Source organism: Fringilla coelebs, assembly GCF_963513975.1.
Source record: "Fringilla coelebs genome assembly, chromosome: 4".
Classification (NCBI taxonomy): Eukaryota; Metazoa; Chordata; class Aves; order Passeriformes; family Fringillidae; genus Fringilla; species Fringilla coelebs.
The window spans coordinates 22,009,253-22,032,363 of NC_140032.1; the positions used below are offsets into that span (position 1 = coordinate 22,009,253).

The window sequence follows — 23,111 nt, forward strand, 5'->3', positions numbered from 1 at the left end:
TCACCCATCCTGATAAATGTGAAAAAAACCCACACACAAACAGAACACGGGCATCATATTAACAACAAAAACAATGGTTACATGTCAACGTTACACCTACCTATCATAATTATAAAAGTTTAACAAGGCAATGATGAACCTGAGATTTACTAAGATTTATTAAGATATTAATCTTAGTCTTCTAACTGTTATAGGCCCATACATAAAATACCAGTCTCCCATTTAACTTCATTTTGCAGATGAGAAAGTAAGCTCTTACCAGGTTATTCAACAGATTTCATATGGGCAGACCCAGATTATTTTTTTTAACATTCTTACTGTTTTTTTTCTGAAAAAATCCATCACCTAGTTCTGAGAAATAGCATTTATTCAATTACAATTCTCTAAAAATTACGCTTTACCAGTCTTCAACATGGCACAGGAACAATAAAAGATCAGCAGCCATTAAGATATTGCAACAAACCACATTTATTCTGCAGGTCTTAGATCAGTCTGAAACATGTAGTGCAACAACAATGTGTCAGATGTTTTGTTCAAAACTTTGATACCTATTTAAAAGAATTAATTTCAAATTTCATTTCAACTCCCCCAAATAAACTTTACTTGTGTTAACATTGTCACCATTCAGTGTGCTTCTGTGAATGTGCACATAAATGTGTTTGTGTATGAATACATACAACATCAAATTTAAACACATTTTATTAAACATCTTCTTGATTTTTATGGCCTGTTAGCAGCAGTTATACAGATATTTTACCTGTGAGATGGCTTTGAAATAGAACAAATGTTTCTGTAGTCCTTAGACTACAGAATAATAAAAATACACAAACCATTTTCTTTGTGGATATATTCACTCCAATGCACAAAACCCTTCCACTGCTCCATTTATTCCATTAGTGTAGTGGCTTAAATGATGCATGAAGCATCATTTCAGCAGTGAAGTGAATGTCATTCTTAAGGTCCCAATAAAAAGATAAACAATGTAAGACCCATAACTCAATACTGAGAAATATCTGCAAATAAAAATACAACTGTAAATGCTACATTCAAGTCCAGCCTGACAGAAAATAAAGCAATTTCTCCTGCTGGCATTAGTCCCCATTTCAAATCAGCATTTAAGAATGTGTTTATTAACATTAAGCACCAGCTTTAATCAATAAAATTTGAGTTCAGGCTGATATGCTTCCTTGAGACAGAGCCTCAATGATTAGAAGAGGCTCAATTTCAAAGTGAATGTAGCAAAACAGTCAATAGTGCACTGGGAAAATTAAAATCTACAAACTTGTTTCAGTTTTAACAACTGGTCAAATAAGGTAGGTGCAAAGTCTGAAAGACTAGACTTGCTTTGTCAGTGCTACATTCCAGATTAATAAATACTACTATAAAATATTTGAGCTTGATCTCATTTTCTCTGCGCTTCCTAGCAGAGTTTCCAGATTCATTATTTGAGTCACTTGTCTAATTTCTTCAATCAAACAAATTATTTTTCCAATTAAGCTGCTCAATGTAATCAGGAATAGAAGTAAATGATGTGAGAAATGTTAGGGCACCTGTGACTACCAAAAATAGAAGAGGGAGTAAGCGAGCATACTGCTTCTGTGCTTCCTCTCCTACTCTAAGAGATCTGGCCAATTCCAATCAAACACTAAAGGCAACACTAAGTTCTTAAAAGGCTGGTGAAAATCTGTGGCAGTCTGACTAGTCAGACCACAAAAGGGACAGCAGCAAAAACGAGCAGATGCCCTTATTAATGCCTTCCTTGAAGCAAAGTGCCTTGTGAGTTCATGAGAGCTCACGTCTGTCAGTCCTGCTGCTCAACGAGGCAGCATCCACAACACCTGAAAACAGCCTCAGCACAGCAGTGCCTTCTGCCCATCCAGGTGCTATGGGACAAAGTCAAATCAGCAGTCCCAAGGGATATGTGACGATAAAATCTACAAAACAACTGAAAATAATTTCATTCCTTGAATAGGTTTTGTTTTGAAAGGCAATGCTGAATTTTAAATTTAAAGAACTCTGGGCCTAAAAAATCAAAGTAGCTGTACTGTGCCAAATCACTGTCTTCAGGAACTGCTACCTACACCCTCAGCAGGCAGCAAGCGAGGCTGTTCTCTCAACCCTGGGACCAGCCTTCACTCTCAGAAGAGCAGTGGTAAAGTTGTAGGACAAGCATTTGCTAGTCCCTGCAAACAGAATATTATTACCTTTATCCTCATGGTAAAGAGAGGGGTAAATCTCTTCCTCTGTTTAGGATTTGGCACTTCTTAACACTTGGTGTGTTGGTACCATTCTGATTTATTTGTGTGGGCACCGTTTTTTATTTAAGGAATTAATTTCTCATTTAAATACTAAATATTTATGGGAGGTCAGCAACTTTGTTAGCACCGAGCAAGCTCTATCCAAAGAGCAATAGAAAAGCCTGCCTTTGTCACCCTGAGCTGAGCAAGGCCTGTTAAGAAAAGTGCTTCAGCCCTCTGACATAGTGCTTTGCTTCCCATTAGACGTTGCTTTGAAGACTTTTTTTGTCCTCCTCAATAGTCTCATTAATTGGATGTAATAATCCAGTGTACACCCTAGAGACACAGTTTCAAGATCCAAGAATTAATACATTGTCTTATCTAATACATTTCTCTCCCTTTTGATTCCTTCACATGATGCCTTGTCAGAGGACAATTCTATGGAAGCAAATACTAATTTTCTCCTTAAAAAACCCCACAAAGTAAAAAAACCAAACCAACAAAAACAACAAAAAATCAATTTCAAATCAGATGTTACTAATTTTAAAATGTTAGACAATTAAAAATATTGCAGGCCAATTGCATGAATTTCAGAATATATCTTGTCTTTTAAAAATCTCTCCAGTATTTACAAGGTGGTACAGAGTATAAACACCAAAAGCTTTTGGTGTTTATACCAAATCCTTAAAATCCTTGTATCAAACAAAATCTGAAACAAACAACAACAAAATAGGAAAAACCCTGGTGTCCTCACACTGCACAGAAAAACTTCCAAACTTCAGGAGTTTTACATAATCAGTTCTCCCATTTCAGTTGTAAATTATAACATGGGGCATACACATATACAAAATCAATAGCTGCATATAAACAAATCATATTTCCTTATTTCCTCTGCACTGTACAAACTAGATACATCAAAACAGAACGCTTTTGAACAGAAAATACACACACAAATATATATATACACATATATAACACAAGAATATACATATAAGTACTACACTTCAGGCTCAGGAAGTCAGCTGGAGGTTTCATGAAGTGCTCTGTTCTTCTGCAGCACTGTATTTAGTTCCTGAATCACATCTGATGGCAATTTACTATCTTGTTCCAAAGTAGTTTTGTTTGTTTTGTTTTTATTTTTCTTCAGTGTCTTATGTGGTATTTGGTGTAATTCAGTCACTCCTGAGCCTGCATCATCCTCCGAAATCAAGTTTCGATGTGGTTTTGCATGATTTCGCCCTTTCTCCTCCTTTCTTTCCAAACATTGTGCCACAATAGAGGCTTTTTCTTTCAAGTTTTTTCTTTCTTCCAGAAGTTCATTATCATGATGTTCATGAAATCTTGATTTTCCAGCTTGTAGTTCCATATTCTTACCAAACAAGCAAAGAGAAATAAGGTCATTCACACCATATTAAAAAAATGTTTAGATTGCAATTTTTTCTCATTAGTTTCACATAAGTTTTAAAGGAAAAAAATTAATTTTACTCAAGAGCTGAGACAGCAAAGTCAGTTTTAAATTACCACAATTTTCATATTATTATTTAGTAATCATTTTTAGTGAGCAAATTCTTAATTAGCTATACTTCTGAAATTTACATAAATCATGCACCATGCCAATGAAGACATGAAGATTTATTTTCATATAATCACAATTTGATTTTTCATTCTACCACAGCAGACTAAATTTTAGCATTTTACAGCAGATCACTGTACTCTTAAAGACCTAGAATTGTTTGGTGGAATTAATACAATTGTGTATATTACAGTTTTGATAATCTAATGACTGAGCAACATGAATATGAAGATAATTTTAAACAATCACATAAAAATTTTCAGAAGCTTTTAAATACTAACTCATATGTTATAAAGACTGGCTTCTTTTTTAATTTTCATATTGGTGGGCTGTTTTCAAGTTCTTAAGCTGTAGAAAATGAAAGGTAAACCAGATGCAGCATCTAAATTTGGGTTATTGTATTCTGGCTACTCAGGTGGTGCAGCATTAGGTAGAACATTCCTTTTGTGAAAAACCCTGGTAGTTCTAAAGGAAAATTAGGTCCTGGAATACTTTTTCCATGTATGCCATCTTTCTTGACAACCAGAAGGTGGAGAAAACTGAGGGAGACTTTGGGTCTTTTTGTATTTCCTGTGTGAAACTTGTTCAGTTTGACTGCATTTTTTATGGAGTTATTCATCCACAGCATATGAACAACTGGTTCCTTGGAATCTTAATACCTCCTATATGTTAAAACAAACATTAAAAACTACTCAAACACTAGGGAGGAGCTAGTTTAGATACACAGAATTATAGAATGGTTTGGGCCTTTCTTGTATGACCTATTCTAAGTCAGTATGCTATTTGATCGTGCTTGAAAGAAAAGGTTTTTCCTCAGTCCTCAGCCTTCTTGTGTTTTGAAATAAAATCAAATACTTACTGCAGACACACAGCAATATATTTCTATTTCTATTAAATAATTCTATATGAGAAATATGCATATTTCAAATGCATTGTCCACATGTGCAACAAGTGGCATAGAAATAACCAAAATGTTTTGATTCTATTTGTTATTGGGATTCTCAGTTATTGAGCCTTTCAAGCCTTTGGTATTGCACATTTATCTTGCTAACACACAATAAAACTGCTTCCAATGATGAGGAAAAATCAGACATTCAATATAGACATTTTAGCAAAAAATATTAATATTAAACTCAGTTTCTGGGTATCTTTGAGCTTATAGTGGTTTGGATTTTTCACCCCCTCAGTCATCTTTCTCTTTCAAAGATATCATTTTTTTCACTGTTTGGAAAACTTTTAGTCTCTTTTCCTGCCTGTATAAATTGATGACATTTCTACTACATGTTCATTGATCTGTAAGGGACTTTCATTTTCCATAAACCAGCTTACTTCAGAAAATGCTTGTTCCTGGTATTACTTTCTAATGCTTTAAAACTGAGATATTCTTGCATGTTGGAAGAGTACTCAAATTCATGGAAAGACTGAAGGCATGGTCTCCCAATGGTACTTTTTTTTAACCGACTCCGCTGGGGTATAATATATCTTCTTAATAAACTGTATCATATATATACTTTCTACCACTATTTTACTGTTCATTCCAGTTTTAGCTTTCCATGTAAAAAAAGCATTAATTTTTATTTTTCATTATGCATTGTGTTAACCTTCCTAAAGTATGCAAATACCTTTTTCATAAAAAATTCTCTGGATTTAATCATGGCATAAATAATGAAAATGTTGGATTTCTGATTTGAAGTTTAAATGCAGACCTCCTCAGAGTTGCAATGTACAAAACATCACTAGTGCCCTAGTGCAGGAATGTAGTGACAAAGCTCAGTCAATTCAAAGAGTTGTAACTAAAGCCTCTCATTCGTCTTTGAGACTAATAATAGTACAAATTAAATGTCTCAACATTACAACATTAGCTCCATCTGAGCTTTTTTATTATATTCACAGAGTAGATAACTAAAACCATGCAGTTATTTTAGACAGAAGAAAAATATTTTAAGATATGCATGCAGGACAGTTTTCAAGGATCTTATTAAAAATAAAACCCATACTGTAAAAATGTGCATAATATTTCCAGCTAGAAGTCTGATTTACTCCTAATGAACAATCTGTACTCAAAAAAACAAAACCAAGCACAAATAAAAGTCCATTACGATTTACTGAACAGCCAGAGAAGTTATGCAACTTGAGACTACAATAGCTTTTTTAAATTAAATTTTCCTAAATGTTCCTTTAATGACAAAATATTGGAAGAGGCATTGATAATAACAGCACCTGCATTCTATATTAATCCAGCTCAAGGGAGTTCATTATTACTGGACTACTTATTTACAGCATTGTGGTTGAAACTTCTACATCAAGTTTAAACCCCATTTACCTCTGTATTGCCTCGGATTTTACAAGTGTGCTTCTCCTGATGAATGGGAATTAGTGGTAAGCCTCTGATCTTGGGACTTTTAGTTATGGATTGTTTTCTTGCTTTCCCAGCAGGTGGCCATATATCTGCATGCTGAAGAAAAAAATGATTCCTTATTTTCCATGTACAATTTCATAAATACATAAGATTCTTTGGTATGCAAAACTCCCTTGGAAAAAGCAATATACTGCACAATACCATGACCTCCTATTGTGGGAAAAAGGGAAAAACACTAGGATGCTTAAAATTATGTTAATACTTTGTAAGTGCTGCACAATGTTGAGTGGAAAGAACCAAAATGTCTCTACGTAATTGTCATGTATCAAACATCTTCCTTCCTTAATATTATTCTCATTATCCCCAAAAAGTAGAAAATATCATCAAACATGACATACATTTTGAATTGTTTCACAATTTCAAAATTCCACAGAAGCATGCTTTCATGAGTCCCAACAAAAGTTTCTGAAATAAGATAAAATACCTCAATGTGCAAGCGCTTTTAAATGTGTTTCTTGTTGAGGTTCAAGACCAAATTGCAGGGTACAACACTTGGGCCACAACAACCCCAGGCAGTGCTACAGGCTGGGGAAGAGTGGCTGGAATGTGGCCCAGTGGAAAAGGACCTGAGAGTGCTGGCTGAGAGCTGCTGAACCTGAGCCAGTGTGTGCCCAGGTGGCAAAGGAGGCCAATGGCATCCTGACCTGTGTCAGAAATAGGGTGGCCAGCAGGACCAGGGCAGTGATTGCTCCCTTGTACCTGGCACTGGTGAGGCCACACCTCAACTCCTGTGTCCAGTTCTGGGCTCCCGACTGCAAGAAAAACATTGAGGGGCTGGAGCGTGTCCAGAGAAGGGCAAGGGAGCTGGGGAAGGGTCTGGAGCACAGGGCTTGTGGGGAGCAGCTGAGGGAGCTCAGCTGGAGAAAAGGAGGCTCAGGGGAAACTGACTGGTCTCTACGATTGCCTGAAAGGAGGCTGGAGCCAGGTGGGGATGGGCTTCTTCTCCCAGGAACCAGCGACAGAGGGAGAGGAAATAGCCTTAAACTGCACCAGGGGAGTCTGCTGTTGGATATTAGGATGAGTTTCTTCCCAAAAAGGGTGATTAGACATTGGAATGTCATCAGTCACCATGCCTGGAGGTGTTTAAGAAAAGTGTACATGTGACACTCAGTGCCATGGTCTGGTTGACAAGATGGTGTCAGGTCATAGCTTTGACTCATTGATCTCAAAGGTCCTCTCCAAACTAATTGATTCTGTGATTCTCTGAAAATTTGTATTAATAATTTAGAGAAAATAATTGCTTAACATATGATAACGACATGTGTTATCCGAAACACAATCTACAAATATGCAGATCTGGTTTCAACAGTAGTCTGCTTTTGCTCAATGAAGTAGGTCAGTTTTGGGGAAAAATGTGAAGTTCCACTCTGAGTGAAAAACAAGACTGGGAAGAGAAAGGAAGTAAAAAACCATAAATTACTTACTGAACATTTCAAATTTGAGCACATGAGCTCACAGTCCTCAAGTAATGCTAATAAAACCCAGAAAGACAGATTTGAGGACAAGGTATTTCAAGACTATTTTACTGAAAAATCATCAACATGAGATTCTGTGAATCAAAGCAAATATCCAAGGCCGACAGCTAAATCTGCAAAACTTTGAAGGAAACTGGAAAGCCAGGACTGCAAATCCATGAAGCAAGTCTCTTAAAGACTGTATTTAAAAAAACAGTTGTAATCTATGAGGAGCTATGATCATACTTGCACATGATCTGCAAGTAAAAACAGCACTACCATTAAAACCCATCAGAATCAGAGATTACTGACTCATGATGGCTGACTAGAAATTGAAAGCCTTGGTTCCAAATTTAGAAGAAGTATTTTATAGACTCATATCTTGATGGAGTAAAAAATTCTCACACATGGTGTGACCAGAGTGATGCAAAAGTGTGTGATAAGTGTCTCTCCAGTGAAGAGGAGAGTTCTTTCCATTAAGAACACGTTCTTCCAATGAAATGAGAAATTATTATCTGAAAGAACAGCCCTTGCCAAACAAAAACAGTTTATTGTGGATCAAGATACAACAAACAAACACAATCCAGAAAGTGATGGAGAAACTTTAATCAGCTTCTGAAGAAAACTATCTGCCTTAAATCCCAGCAAGCCTAAGGACACCATCCCTGACAGCTAAGCAGCCTGATTTCCCTTTTGTGCCTGCAATTTTTCTTAAAATAGAACTGAGAAAGTATATCAGAAATAGTAGCAATGTATTAGGCCACATAAAAAATGTATTTATTCATAGTTTTGACCCCTCTGTTCAACTGCACCTCATGGTAGTATAATGTGCCTCTAGATGATCAAAGACAAGGAAGAAAACTATTGTGTCCATCTTCCTATGAATTAATTACTTCCAACTGAATTCTATACATGCTCTTAAGAGATTTTGTACAGAACTATTATAGAATTCAAGAATCATGCTTTTCAGGATGGTTTTGCATAGAACTGAAAGAAACATTGGTCCTACTTCAAACACTTATTATGTACCAGTTTGAAATGGAAGATTAATAACCTCTGGGTTAACCTGATTGCCTGTATCAAAGTACTCTTGTACCTAGATTACAGCGGTACCTACACTTTGCTATTTATATACTCTGCACTGTTTATGCTACAGGAATAAACATTATCAGATGCCAGGAAAAAAAACAGTAATAGTACTACCATCTTACTGATATTAATTACTAATAAAACTTGAGTCTGCCCAAGCACTGAGGAATGCAGTAATATTGGTTTATGTTCCTCTTAATTGCACAAGATCATTAAACGCCAATGTCTTTACACTTCAAAACCAATTTTACAGTATTTTTCAATTTCCAATCTAAGTTATTCCACTCACAAAGAAGATGCGCTGCTGGAAGTTTCTCTAACATGTGTGTTCAAATACAGTGACAATATATGCAGTAAAAAAACAAGCTAAAGATGGCCTCAACTTGAAAATTCTAACTAGAAATAATCTCAGTTGACATTTACAGATTTCTGGTTTAGAAATGGGATAATGTGGTAATAACCGTCTGCCGGTGTATGATGCAGGACTTTTTAGAGATCTTACAGCAAACTTTACCAATATAAGGCTTTGCATTCTTAAGGAAACTTTCTCTGTAACGAAGTAGTAGATTGCAATAAGAACAATACACTAAATCTGCATCATTAGCACATAATTTCTCATGTAGTCTATAGACTGACAACTTTACTGATGTCCAGAATGCTTATAAAAAAAGAATCAAATCAAGCCAAACCACATTGCTGTATTCATTCACTGGAAGAAAGTTTTAAAATTAACAGTATGAATTCATAGCAATTTTTTTAATGTACATGAAATTATTTAGTCTTTTTTTTCTGTTAGGAAAATTTATCCTGGACAGTGAGCAATGACTCCCAGTTTTTTATCTATATTGTCAAAGGAACATTGTACATCTGCCTGAGCAGCATTGTAAGACTGTCCTTCATTGTGATTTTATGTCAAAAGGACTTCAACAGTTACCAACCTTGCAAGAGTTACTTCTAAGTTTCCTATATCAATAACCTCTGAGCCTATTTGCTGTGACACTGCTCATGTTATGCCCATGAGATGTATGCCAGCTGTTTCCATAGAAACAACAATTGTCATTTCAGTTAAGAGACCTGAATAAGACGAGAATTTAGAAGTCTTACTTTCAAGGCATGCATTATACTTCTAGCACTACTATCTATGAAAGTCAGATTCTGTTTTAGGAAGTCACTAAGTCTGTATTTCAACAGTCTTGTGCTCGTCCTACTTTATGCAACACAAAGCTCCCAGGTAATCATAAATCTAGCAATGTTTATTCACAGCGATATCCTGCAAAGCTCCTTGAACATCATGGGAAAAAGAAATCTGACACAGACACAAAATCCTGTTAAAACCTTAAACTATGTTCCAGTTTCCTGTCAGGCTAAATTCTTCCCATCTCGCTTACTTCCACTTCTCCAGTGCAAACATTAAACTCCATTTCCAATGAGGTGTTGTATGCCACTCAAACATATACCCTCCTTACAATCTCATAGCCAGCACAAGAGTACTTAATTTAGGGTAAACCCTACCCAACACAACGAATTGTCAGTGTTAACGAAACAAACCTGGATAACGGGGAAATAAAGGCATATTGGCAAGCCCGTCAACTGGGCTAGTTCACACCACTGTGCTTTTAAACATTATACCCGTCTTTCATGACTACTTCAGCAGCATCCAAACTAGTGAGCAGAGAAATAGCACAAGGGTATTGGGGCACACAGACACACCCTTTAGGTCAATGGCCAACATTTCACCCACAAGAGCTTTCTGCAAAGGAAATAATTGTCCTTCTTTACCAAGCTTCTCTACAACACAGTGGGGTGGGATGGGGAGATGATGTCAGAATCTAATGTTCTTACTCTCAGAGCACTCATAGTCTTCATGGACTAAGACACATCTTTTGGCACTTTTATTACATGAAGTATTCCAGAAACTTTGGCACTGAACCTTATATATAACACATACATATTTAATGGGATTTTTATAACAGCAGAATGAGTTACATTTTCTGATCAGATTAGTACCTGTGCCATAAAAATGCTGATCATCCACTCCATCTGCACATCTTGTCCATCACAACATATATACCTACAGCGCAATACATAATTAATATTAAAAACAATGGAGACACCTGTTACAGTTAAACAGATTAAAGAATAGGCTTCTAAACTACATCCAATAGTGCTTAAATTCATTCATACTATCTATATTATTATTAACACTCCCATAAAAAATAAGCATATATAAATACTTCAAATTATCACTTTACCTACTTTGAAGACAATGCCTGTGCTTCATTTTAAGCATGGGCACAGGATTAAAATCTATCATTCTAACTTTCTGACTATTTTTTGGTCTCTGGTCACAGATGGAAGCCAGACACCTAAACCGAAAAGATGAACCAAACATATCAACTAAGAAAGTTTCTTTACTTAAAAAAACAAAAAATAAAATTCGACATGAAAGCCAAACAATACCCATTAGTTTTCAAACACTCTTATTTTGCAATTGAATATTTCAACAAATGTTAGACTGTGAAGTTAAACCAAGCGTGTATTTCATGTTTACCTACCACTGGTGTTTTTCAGAAAATACTGCAAGTCCCCAGCTGAAAGAAAGAAGATTTTCAAAAATTAGTTCCATAAACTGGGACCTTTTCCTCACACTGCAGAGATTAATTACCCTTATATAGTCCTTTTAATTAAAAAAAGATTTTTTTTTTTGCTGTCTAAATGTGTTCTGCAAATCCAGAATAAAGTTGTGGGTTTGAGGATGGATTTTGCTAATTTTCTTACAACTGATTCACAGTTAATGAACCTTCAGTGTTAGACAAAGGGTTATAGCAAAGCACTGCAGATGACAGCTGACTAGTTGCCGCATTTTTTCTGTGGCTGTGCTTTCTAAAAGGAGCTGGAAATAAAACTGTCTGGTAAAGAGTCCACTACAGTGTGGAAGTCAGAGAGAAAGAGCTATGCTTGTACTATAAACAAAAGGAATCACATGATTTTATAGGGATTTAATAATTACTAGGGAAATGAAAAGGGAGTGGGTGCCAAATCAAGCCTCTGAGGTGAAACAGATGCTTCTGGAGATCCAGAAGAGACTTGGTAAACTCTTTTTTTTAAAGTAGACTAAAAATAAACCTCATGGTAAAAAAACCTATAAAGACACATTTACATAATCTTTTTACTCCTATTTTGGAGTAATCTCCTACTCATTCTGCACTTGAATTGAAAAAAAAAAAAAAACCACACCCAAAAAAACCACCAACATTTTCTTTAACATGGCTAAGCTTTGAAATTCACAGACTTTTTTGGGGTGTTTTGATTTGCCAACTGTAAAGGAAAAGTTCAAGCAGATCTGTTTAAAGGCTACAGCCAACCTAGACTCCCTCTGGGATAAGATCCTATGTGCATTGTCTCAGTATCTCAAAGCTTTGACCGAACAAGATCTGGAAACATCTGAGAAAAACAGGTGTCATTTTCCAATGCTCTCTTCCTGAGAGATAGTCACTGATGTTTGTAAAGGGCACTGTAGTCTTCAGCTAGCAGAAACATCAAAATAACAAAGATCCTGAAAAAGGAAAATCCTCTGCTGAACAGGAACTGCCAGTGAGGGCTATGACTAACTGGTTTTCTCTTCTCTTCTGTCTTTTTACTTGGTGCAAGGAAAGTGTGTCCACCAATGCCATGCAGGACATATATCACAAAACTAAGTGAGCCAGGAGCCACCATATCCACAAGAGATAACAAATGCACTTTAGATTACAAAGAGACAATCAATAAAGTAATTTACTAGCACAGATTAGTTAACATGGAACATGAAAACAAATATAGGAACAGAACAAATAATATTACAGGGTATAATTTAATTAAGCATACTGCTATAGGCTTCTTGACTTTTCCTTGTTCCACAATGTTCTATGCTACCCTTTATTGATGATACTACAATACTTTTTACACAGTGTTTATTTTCTTTTCTATTCTTACTTTGTTGGTGGCTTCATTTTCTTTTTCACTCCAAGATAAAGCTTCAGAGAACTGACAGGCAACACTTTTTCAGGTTTGCTAGCCTGCAAATAAAGTAAGATTCTAAGTATTGTATCAGGAATGTGCAAAAGAGAAAATGCCACATGACTGATTTCACTGTTCAGTTTCTTTCATGGAGAGTGCACCCCTCTTTTCTAGCAAATCATTAAAATATTTTATCTTTCTTTGCCATTAATAAAGCGTACCAGTCACTATTACCAGAAGCAGACTGATTGAGAACTTAAGGTTCACATGAAATCACAAAACTGTAACACAATCAGAATAATGAAGATGTGGTGCTGTATAAGAACACAAACTCTTCAAGAGACAGAAAGATAGGAAATGGGATTGGTCGCTGTTAAATAACCTCTTCTATGGAATGGTGAAAATTTTCTTCAAATCAGAGAATGGTTTGGGTTGAAAGGGACTTTAAAGACTATCTAGTTCCAACTCCCCTCCCATGAACAGGAACATCTTTCACTAGACCAGGTTACTCTGAGCCCTATCTAGCCTGATCTTGAACACTTCCAGTGATAGGGCATCCCCAGCTTCTCTGGGTAACCTGTTCCAGTGCCTCACCACCCCCACAGTAAAGAATTTTTCCTAATACTCAATCTAAACATACTCTCAGATTGAAGGCATTCCTGTTGTTCGGCTGCATTATACTCTTCTAAAACATCTGTTACCATCTTTCTTCTAGGCTCCTTTGAGGTACTAGAAGGCCACAACTAGGTCTCTTTTCCAGGCTGACTAAACCCAGGTCTTTCAGCCTTTCTCCACCCCTCTAATCGACCTGGCAGCCTCACTTGGACTTGCTCTAACATACCCATGTCCTTCCTGTGCTAGGGATCAGAGCTGCCTGCAGCACTGCAGGTGGGCTCTCACCAGAGCAGAGCAGAGGGGCAGAATCCCCTCCCTCCCCTGCTGCCCACGGGGCTCTGGATGCAGCCCAGGACACCTTTGGCTCTCTGGGCTGGGAGTGCCCATGGCTGGGTCATGTCCAGCCTCTCATCCACCAGCATCACCAAATCCTCCCTGGCAGGGCTGCTCTGGATCTGTTCATCCCCCAGACTGGGCTGATATCATGAGTTGACCCAAACAAGGCACAACACCTTGCACTTGATCATGTTAAACCTGCTGAGATTCCCATGGGCTTACTTTTCATGCTTGTCCAGGACCTTCTGGATGGCATCCTGTTCCCCAGGTGTATCTACCATACCACCAGCTTGATGTCATCTGCTGAAGATGCACTCAATCCCCCTTTCTGTGTCACTAATGAACATATTAAGTAGCACTAATCTCAGCAAGAACCTCGGAAGGACACCACACGTCAATGATGTCCATCAGGACTCTGAGCCACTGATCACTGCCCTCTGGATGTGACCATCTAACCACTTTCTTATCCATCTAACAGTCCACTCCATTAATTCTATCCCTCTCCAAGGGATGGAAAAGAATATTGTGAGGGACTGTGTCAAAGGCTTTACAGAATTTCAGATAAATGGCACCTGACACTCTTCCCTTGTCCACTGACATAGTCAGTTAATCATAGGAGGCCACTAAGTTGGTCAGGTGGGACTTGCCCTTGGTGAAGCTGTGCTGACTGACTCAAACCCAAATCCCTGGTTTAGACAGTGCTTCATCCATTAGGCCACTGGGGCCACTAAATCAGGATGAAAAAGAAAGCAGATTATGTTTTCGACAACCCACAGAAGTCTCAGGATAACATATCCTGACTTTTATGGGACAGAGGATGGGGAGGGCAGGGCTTTGTTCCTCCTTATATCTTCAGGAAGGGCAGCCCAGTGAGACAGAAGGAATCCACCTGATTTCTGGTGAACACCAGTATTGGGACTTTCAGAGGAACCTACACAGAACAAAGAAATGGAACAACGGGAATCTCATGAAATTTAACAATGATATACAGAAACTCTTGCACAGGTGAAGGAAAAAACTCTTTGAATGACAGAGAGTGGGAGGCAGTTCTGCTGATAGGGACCAGAGCATGCATAAACCAACAGAGTATCCTAACAGCAAAGGTGGTCTCGCTTTCCTGAGCTAGCAGAAGCACAGTGAGGAGGAGGAGGAGAATAATTCTCCCTCTTTCCTTATTACTTGTGTGACTGCATCTTTTGGATCCTTGAGACAAAAAAGAGAATCAGTAATCTGGAGAGGGTTCAGCAGGGGCCCACCAGACCATCTGGGGGCTGGAGCACTTGCTCTGGAAGAGAGGCTGACCTAACAGCAGCCCCTCAGAGCCTACAAGGAAATTTTGAAGCAGACCGAGTGAGGCATTTTGTATTGTGAGAAGACTACATCTAAGTAAGGACAGACAAACTTTCCCCCATGAGGACAGTCAGGTACTGCAACAGGCTGCCCAGAAAGGTTGTGCTTTCTGCCCTCAGGGTTTTCGAAGACTTTACAGATGAAAGCCATGCACAACATGTCCTGACCTCAGCTGCTATCCCTGCTGTGCACAGGAAGCTGGACAAGGATCTCCTGAGGTTCCTTGCTTGCTCCTTCTTGAACAAACTACCTCTAGTCAATCTACAGAAGACATAGACCCACAGGTGTGAGAACTGAATGTTACTGGAAGATGAAGTGCTGAAAGGAAACAATAGATGCACACTATTACAGAGAAAAATATTTAACACAACACAAAAGCATTCCTTTAGTGCTTTTAGGTCAAGTGTTTTAGCTTTCAATGTAGAAAAAACTTCACCAAACAACTTAACAAATCTTATAATCCCAGTACACAAAGCTACTCCCTAGTGTTTACTGTCCCTGGATTCTCAATTTCCCATTCTGCAGCTTTCAATTTCTACCACTCCAGTGTGGGAAAAAAGAGACACTTAAGAGGACTTAAGAAAACAACAAAACACACAACAGTTTTATGGTTGGTATTCTTGTGTAACTTCCTGCTCAAAAGAAGGGTACTGCCAGGATGAAAAAATACCCCTGCAGAACATGCTATTAACTTAAACAACTGCATGCTTCTCACAATAACACACCTTAAGGGAGCCATTTCTTTGTCTGTGAGCTTATCTCTTAGCAACAGAACATTAAAGGGGTAAATTATTTCAGTCAATTAGCACAATATAGCAATTTAGCATACAATTTTCATGGAAACTTTCAATGTTTTTGATAATTGCTCTTGAACAAGAGAAACACTGAACAGAATGTATCTCCACCTGCATATACAAATTTAATTTGCTATTAATGAGAATTTATAAATTAATTAGTACATGTGGCCTTATTAACGACAATTTTCCATCTGCAATGTCAAGCGTTCCTACTATTCATTCCTAAATATGACTAAAATTAAACCAAGATTATTCATGGTTGATTAATATCTCTCAATAAATGTAAGACAAACTCATATACTATTTGATCAAAATGGTATTACCATTTGCATTTAAAAAAAAGTGTTCAAACCGCCTCCTGAGCTGGGGAATTCAATTTTTTATAAATTAGAATGGCTTAAAAGAGGAGATTATAAAGTGGTAAAACAATCCTGTCATAAATTCTTTCCAAGATACTAATTAAGGTTTTATGGGCATATTAATTTATTCTCACATATGTGCCAATTTGAGTTTTAGCACTAAATTTTAAGACACTATTTGTGACATTCTGGGGTCATTCTAATTAAGATTGTATCCAGAGCTTCACAAGAAGACACAGCGCATTAGCTTACGTGAGCAAGGGCTATGTCTTAAAAAAATTACTTTAGGAAGGTCAGTAATATACATCTATATTTTTTGGATGGGAAAAAAACAGTGGTCAGCAAAAATAAAAGCACTTGAAACTTTGATTGTGTTTTTAAACAAGAAATAATTGGTACTAAAACATAGTTCTTTATCAATATTATTTGGCTTTATACTTAAAATACAAGCTGCATACATTCAAACCCACTGTTTTAAGAAAACTCCCATGAAATACTTAAAACTGAATCCTTCCTGCTATTAATCATGACTAAATTCACTTTTATGGAATTCTGAGGTATATGTAACCTCATTCTCATGTATTCTCATGACTGAGAATACATCTGAAAAATGCTGTTGGAAAGCAGGGAAATATTTTCCTAGCGTATTGAGAGTTATTGTTTCCTATAATCTCTTCTATCATGAGAGGTGTATGTATAAGAACCCCGTTGTTTGAATTAAGGGCTTTGTGTGAAATACCAAGAAAAAAATGGCATGTACTCCTTTAAGTTCCATATTACTTCTGCTGCAGCTTTCTACAGCAGATTTCAAATAATTTAATGTCAGCACAAAGCACCCAAACATTATTCTATTTTTAAAGCTTAGAGTAATAAATACAACGGCTAAATGACAAACCCACACAAACTCCTTCTACTAAGACACCTGTGAAACAGCAAGACAAAAATCTGAGACGTCAACCCCAGATTCTAGAAGTTGCCATTTCACATGAGAAATTGCTGATCTGTTTGTTGATCTTTTCTTTTTCAAACAAAAAAGAAAGCTTAAAGCAAAGTTTGTTGGAGAGTTTGTCTGCTGTACCTTCATGTCCTTATACAAAAGCAAGTTTCCTTCCCGTAACACAAAGTAGCGGTCTTGAAATTTGTTTCCAGACAGTAGTTTTGATGGCTCTTCCTTGTACTTCAGATTGCCTGCTTTCACACTACCTTTCTCATTTTTCTCTACCAAGAAAAAAAAGGCATTTTGTTAGAGGATTTTACAACAATGGAAGCTCCTAGTTTTTAAGTATTGCTGCATATCAAAAACTAAAATTACATTGGTAAAATTGATTTTGTATTATGCTACATATATATATAAATAATTATACACACACACATATATATATACACTAAATATTACATTTTAATACATAATGTATTCTACATTCATACATTCTACATTCATTCTTAAATATACACAACATTATTATTTTAATTACTGGTGGGAAAAAAGTCTTCTCTGTTTCACTTGTATGATAACATGCAAAGAATCTACCAACAAACTTTAATTCAAAGAATGTTTTCAGCATACAACATGTAATTAAAACCAAGAGTATGACACCGATACTTTTAATCTCCGTGCTTGAGAGGCAAAACATTTCAATAAAGATCAGATTTTGTCATGAGTCTGTCTGGATTTTCTTGCTTGTGTTAAAATACACACTAACTCACATATATTTGGTAAAATTAATGAAAAACTCAAGCAAAATAACACCTCCCACACAAACCCAAACAGAAACTTTGCAGTCAGCTTTATAAAGCATTTAACTTTGTACTGAGAAAGTTTTTATTTAAAAAGAAAAGTACCAGAGCTATCAAAGGCTTTCAGTGTTAAAGACCAGATTTTTCAGTGCATTCTCAGCAATTTAAAATCCTAAATGAAATAATGCAAAGAAGTATTACTAGTATATATAAACTACTGCAGCACCACTTCTAGGTATTTTCAGGTTTCCTATTCTGCTCAATATCCATATATTTTTCCACTACTTTGTCGGCTTTTCCCAGTAAGTACCCTTCCCTGGCAAAAACTTCTGGGCAATAATTACAGTCATTGCCATGCTGCTATGACTCATGCACATAAAATGAAACTCAAATCAAAATGGCACATTAATAGTTAAAGTGAGGAAAAACAAAGGAAAAGACAGTAATTCCTACTGTCTTTATGACAGAACAGAGAATTCAGCAGAATTCTGAAGTATTCTTTTCTCCCTGAGGTCACAGAATGATACCACTAGCTTTTGCACTATATTACTTTCAGGATAAAATATAAAACTCTGATGTAAAAGGGGTGTGATGTGTATTGAAAATCTCATTCTTACCCAAGTACTCAATTGGCTTTTTTCATTAAAATTACACTTAGACTTTGAACATCTGATATCAAAACTATTATTAAGAAGCAGTACATGATAAAATATCAAAAAATAAGAATCTAAATCCAGAATCAATACATTTGAACAATTAAAATCAGAAATTACTTAGAAGTCCTCAACTGTATGCGCAAATATACGTGCACAGTTAAAAAAAACTGATTCTCTCTTAATATTTATTTCATGTTCAGAATAGACTATGAATCCTTATCTACAAAATCATAACCACTTTTTCTATTTTTTTTAAACTATACAAAATGAGAGTAGCAGAGTACTTAATGAGAGTAGCAGGATTCTTCCACATCTTTTCCAAGGTGGAAGATTTTACATTTCTGCACACATCTTGCAACATGACAAAAACTCATTCTAAACTTCACAGCACTCCTATGGCAGCAAATCTGTAAAACACTTGATACTTACAAAGATATTAGAATAGCCTTAAGGAGGAAAAAAATAATTTGCTAAACTAATGATATTCCATATACTTTAAAAGCCAGCATTTCATTAACTAAATCTAAGACAATAGGGATGTGTCCTAATCAGAATGTATTTTTCAGACATGAACTTTACAAAACATGATAAAATTGCTAAAGCTTTGCAACTAGGAAGTAGGTACACTTAATCCATGGAGGATCGATCCACCTATGGTTTAGAAGCTTGCATTTCAAAGAATATCTCTGAATAAAAGCCCCTGTTCTCAGAAATCAATACTTACCTCTCAAATTATACAACACTGTACTGGAAAAATTTCAAGGACCTATATACACAGAATTTATAGTAAATTTAACAAAAAAATAGTATCCAGTTTTCTAACAAATAAAACTTTAATATGAGAATTTTTTGGATAAGGAGAAGAAAATGGGTCTCAAAATAGAATTAGGCTGTCCTTGAGTATCTCTTATACCAAAATACAGTGCACATCTTGCCCTACTGAGTAACACTTGAAAGAGTGCTCCTACAACAAGCATGAAAAGCTATGGAATTAATTGTCAGGAACTAGCAAGTAAAAACTGTAATAAAATAGAAAACTCATCACAAATTTGCTGAAACATATCAATACAAATAAACTATTTTTTCCTTGAAAAGGAAAGTTGGTTTCTATACAAGAGAAAACATACATCTAGACCTCAGTGTAAGGTTTGGATCAGAACATTCTGAGTCAGGAGGGACCCACCAGGACCCAAGAATCCAACTCTTGGGTGAATTCCCTACACAGGAATCAAATCCACAACCTCGGTGTTATTAGCACCCTGCTCTGAAAAACTGATCTCAGCTGCAGAACATGAGAAAATAGTTTAAAATGGACAAGATGAGAATAAATATCAAAATCAAGAATGTACTATGTATAAGGAACATGGGAAAAGTTGCACTGACAGAGAAGACAATGACAAGTTGCCAGAAGAGCTGTTTCCTTATGCTCACTATTGAACCAGCATTATTTCAAACACATCATAGACTCAGAAAGAAAAAGGAGAAAAGTGCTGAGAATGAAAATCTCTCAATTAATATCAACAGAAAAAAAAAGTCTGGAATATAATAATTAGTCTTTAAGATTACTACATGAATCAGGGAAGCAAGGAATATTCATGGAATTAAATTATAAACATTAAAAGATCACAGTCCTACTAATTTTACTGCAAAGTAGGAGGACAACCATCCACCCAGTTGCACATTTGTGAATCCACTCTTAAAAAACATACTTCAAATCATAGTGGTTGGACATCTGGTCCCAGCCTTATTATTCAGTGACAAGGAGTTTTCCACATATAGAGTGTAAGAGACAGAAAAGATTGAGGTCTCCCCTTCTTCCTTCGAGCTAGCAGTTATTTCTTGTGAACTCTGAGATGGAGAGTCCCACCATAACCATAAGTGCCTTGTACCCTAAACACTGGGAACATCCCTTCCCCAATAACTTTGTTCTATATATTTTCTCATTTTACACTATGTAGTGATGGATTCACAAGATTACTCTGCCACACAGAGTTTGCAGACATCAACACTGTAAGTCCGCAATAAGGCAGAAATTTTCCTTTTCAAACCACTGAGAAAACCAACATAACTTATTTGGTAAGGTTTTAATTATTTTAAAAGAAACATTAAAAAAAATCAATAAATGTAAACAGTCAAAAGACAGTGTCTACAGTAACATCAAACTGAATAGAACTGAAGCAAACAATTACTGTAATAAGCTGGTGGATGCAAAATCTAGGAGACAGGAAGGAGTGCAAATAGCTGCAGATCCTTCCTTTACTACATTTTATAAAATGACATGAGCCTAATCTTTATGTGTTTCTTAGAGCAGTGAGAAACACAATCCTTATGACCCATTCCCTCTCCTGATCTCAACACATACCTAGTGAGGTGATGGGAGTTCATATATCAAGCTTTTAATGAAGTAGGCCATTTCTCTCCATTCATGATCTGCTATCACACATTTATTGACAGTGAAACCCAACCATAAAAGGCATGAACAGCACACTTGTTCAGGTTCATTCACGTTTGTGAAAAATGCTTTTACAGGAATAAAGCATGGTGGAAGAAGGTCATTACTTTAAGAATAAGCACAACACAATAAATTCTACTTCTTGAAATCAAGATGAGATATATAGAATGGAAAGATTAACATTTCCATGTATGGGAAAGAGAGGAAAAGATAGATATATTTGAATGAGTCATTAGATAAAATAAGATGATTAAGCCAGGCATCATGTGTTGCCATCACACATTATACAGTGATAGCACGCAGGATTTCAACTGCTTGAAAACAGGATATAATTTTTGAACTCCCTAACTCTCACTTCTCTCAAAGCAGATAATACATATTACACAGGAGACTCAGAGCCAGGTATTATGTGGGAAAAAAAATAGAATGGGGCAATGTGTAAACTGCATATTTTCACCATATACTCGATCTGTATTTAAGTGTCAGCTCCCTTTTAAAGGCAACATACCCTCCCAATTATTCAATTGCTTGAGAATGTCATTCAAATGAGTATGTCACCTGGGATGGGGCAACCCTGAATGCCTCTGGACAGACTGGGGAACGAGATGTTGGAAAGCAGTGCCACAGAAAGGGACCTGGGGGTCCTTGTCAACAGAAAGCTGAATGTGAGCCAGCAGCCAAGTGGGCCAACCCTCTCCTGGGGTGCATCATGCACAGCATCACCAGCTGGGCAAGGGAGGGGATTGTCCTGCTCTGCACTGGGACAGCCTCACCTCAAGTGCTGGGGGCAGTTTTGGGCACCACAATATAAGAAGGCTACAGAGCTATTAGGGTGTCCAAATGAGGGCAACAAAGATGGTGAAGGGCCTTGAGGGGAAGCCCTCAAGTATAAAGAGTGGCTGAGGTCACTTGGTCTGTTCAGCCTGAAGGAGACTGAGGGGAGACCTTATCACAATTCCCTTGTGAGGAGAAGCAGAGGGGCAGACACTGATCTCTTCTCTGTGGTGCCCAGTGTCAGGATAACAGAATGATCTGAAGTTCTATAAGGGAAGTTCAGGTTGGATATCAGGAAAGCTCCCCCCAGAGGGTGTTTGGGCAATGGAAAAGGTTCCCCAGGGAAGTGGTCACAGCACCAACATGAGAGTTCAAGAAGCATCTGGACAATGCTCTCAGGAACAGTGTTATTCCTGGGGCTGTCCTGTGTAAGGCAAGGAGCTGGACTTTGATGATCCTTCTGGGTTCCTTCCAACTCAGAATATTCTGATTCCGTGAAATTAGCTTTGTAGTTTGGAGGCATCAAATTAGATAATGGAAATTTCTATTAGCATACCATAGTTATATAAATATATTCCCACAGTATGACCTAGATAAGAGCAGTTTCAAGCTTCACAGCAGAAGTTCATAAAGTGTGTACTGACTGCAGAATTTCTGTACACTTTTATATTTCAATGGGAGAGCTTATATTTTGTAGAAACAAACATCCATAATCTCTGTGTTTCCACAGGGAGTCACCACAACCCTCTGTAAATCTGTAATTTTTATGAAGTAGCAGTAATTCAGTTGTTCTGGGACACTTTGATCCACTGAAAACAATTGCCATTCTCATATTTCCATATAAAATATCTAAATTAAAGAGAAATGACATACCATTGTAGAGATTCACCATATCTGCTGTTAGAAACCTCTTTATTATTAGATATGCAGTGCCAGGCTCTGGTAGTGAACTCCAGTGAAGAACTTGTTCTAGTACATTCTCTGTATAATGCAGAGGACGTTCTGAAAAATGCCAAAGAAACAAAACAGAAAAAATACAGAATTAAAATAAAAGAGAAAATCCAACAATATTGGAGGTCCTCACATTTGTCTGTAAACAACAAGGTCTCATTGACTTTGAACTATAGAAGAAAAATACTGCTTTCAAAATAAGACAATTAGGCACTTTACTGACAATACTTTTGCCGGCAGTGCGTGCACAGGTAATGAATATAAAACTAAACAAACAGTAGCCAAATGTTCAGTGACTCTTTTGTAATGTTAAATT

General features: G+C 36.7%; 1 protein-coding gene across 1 annotated transcript in view; it reads right to left on the bottom strand.

The window, feature by feature from the left end:
- Positions 1-3,255: 3,255 nt before the first annotated feature.
- Positions 3,256-23,111, bottom strand: part of ARAP2 (ArfGAP with RhoGAP domain, ankyrin repeat and PH domain 2) — a gene marked incomplete at both ends in the record, with an annotated part of 105,739 nt that continues 85,883 nt past the window's right edge. Inside the window, 7 exon segments of the mRNA XM_084204247.1 lie at positions 3,256-3,606; positions 6,134-6,265; positions 10,780-10,843; positions 11,328-11,363; positions 12,745-12,827; positions 17,304-17,443; positions 22,718-22,846. Of these exon segments, the coding sequence (XP_084060373.1) occupies positions 3,256-3,606; positions 6,134-6,265; positions 10,780-10,843; positions 11,328-11,363; positions 12,745-12,827; positions 17,304-17,443; positions 22,718-22,846 (935 nt within the window).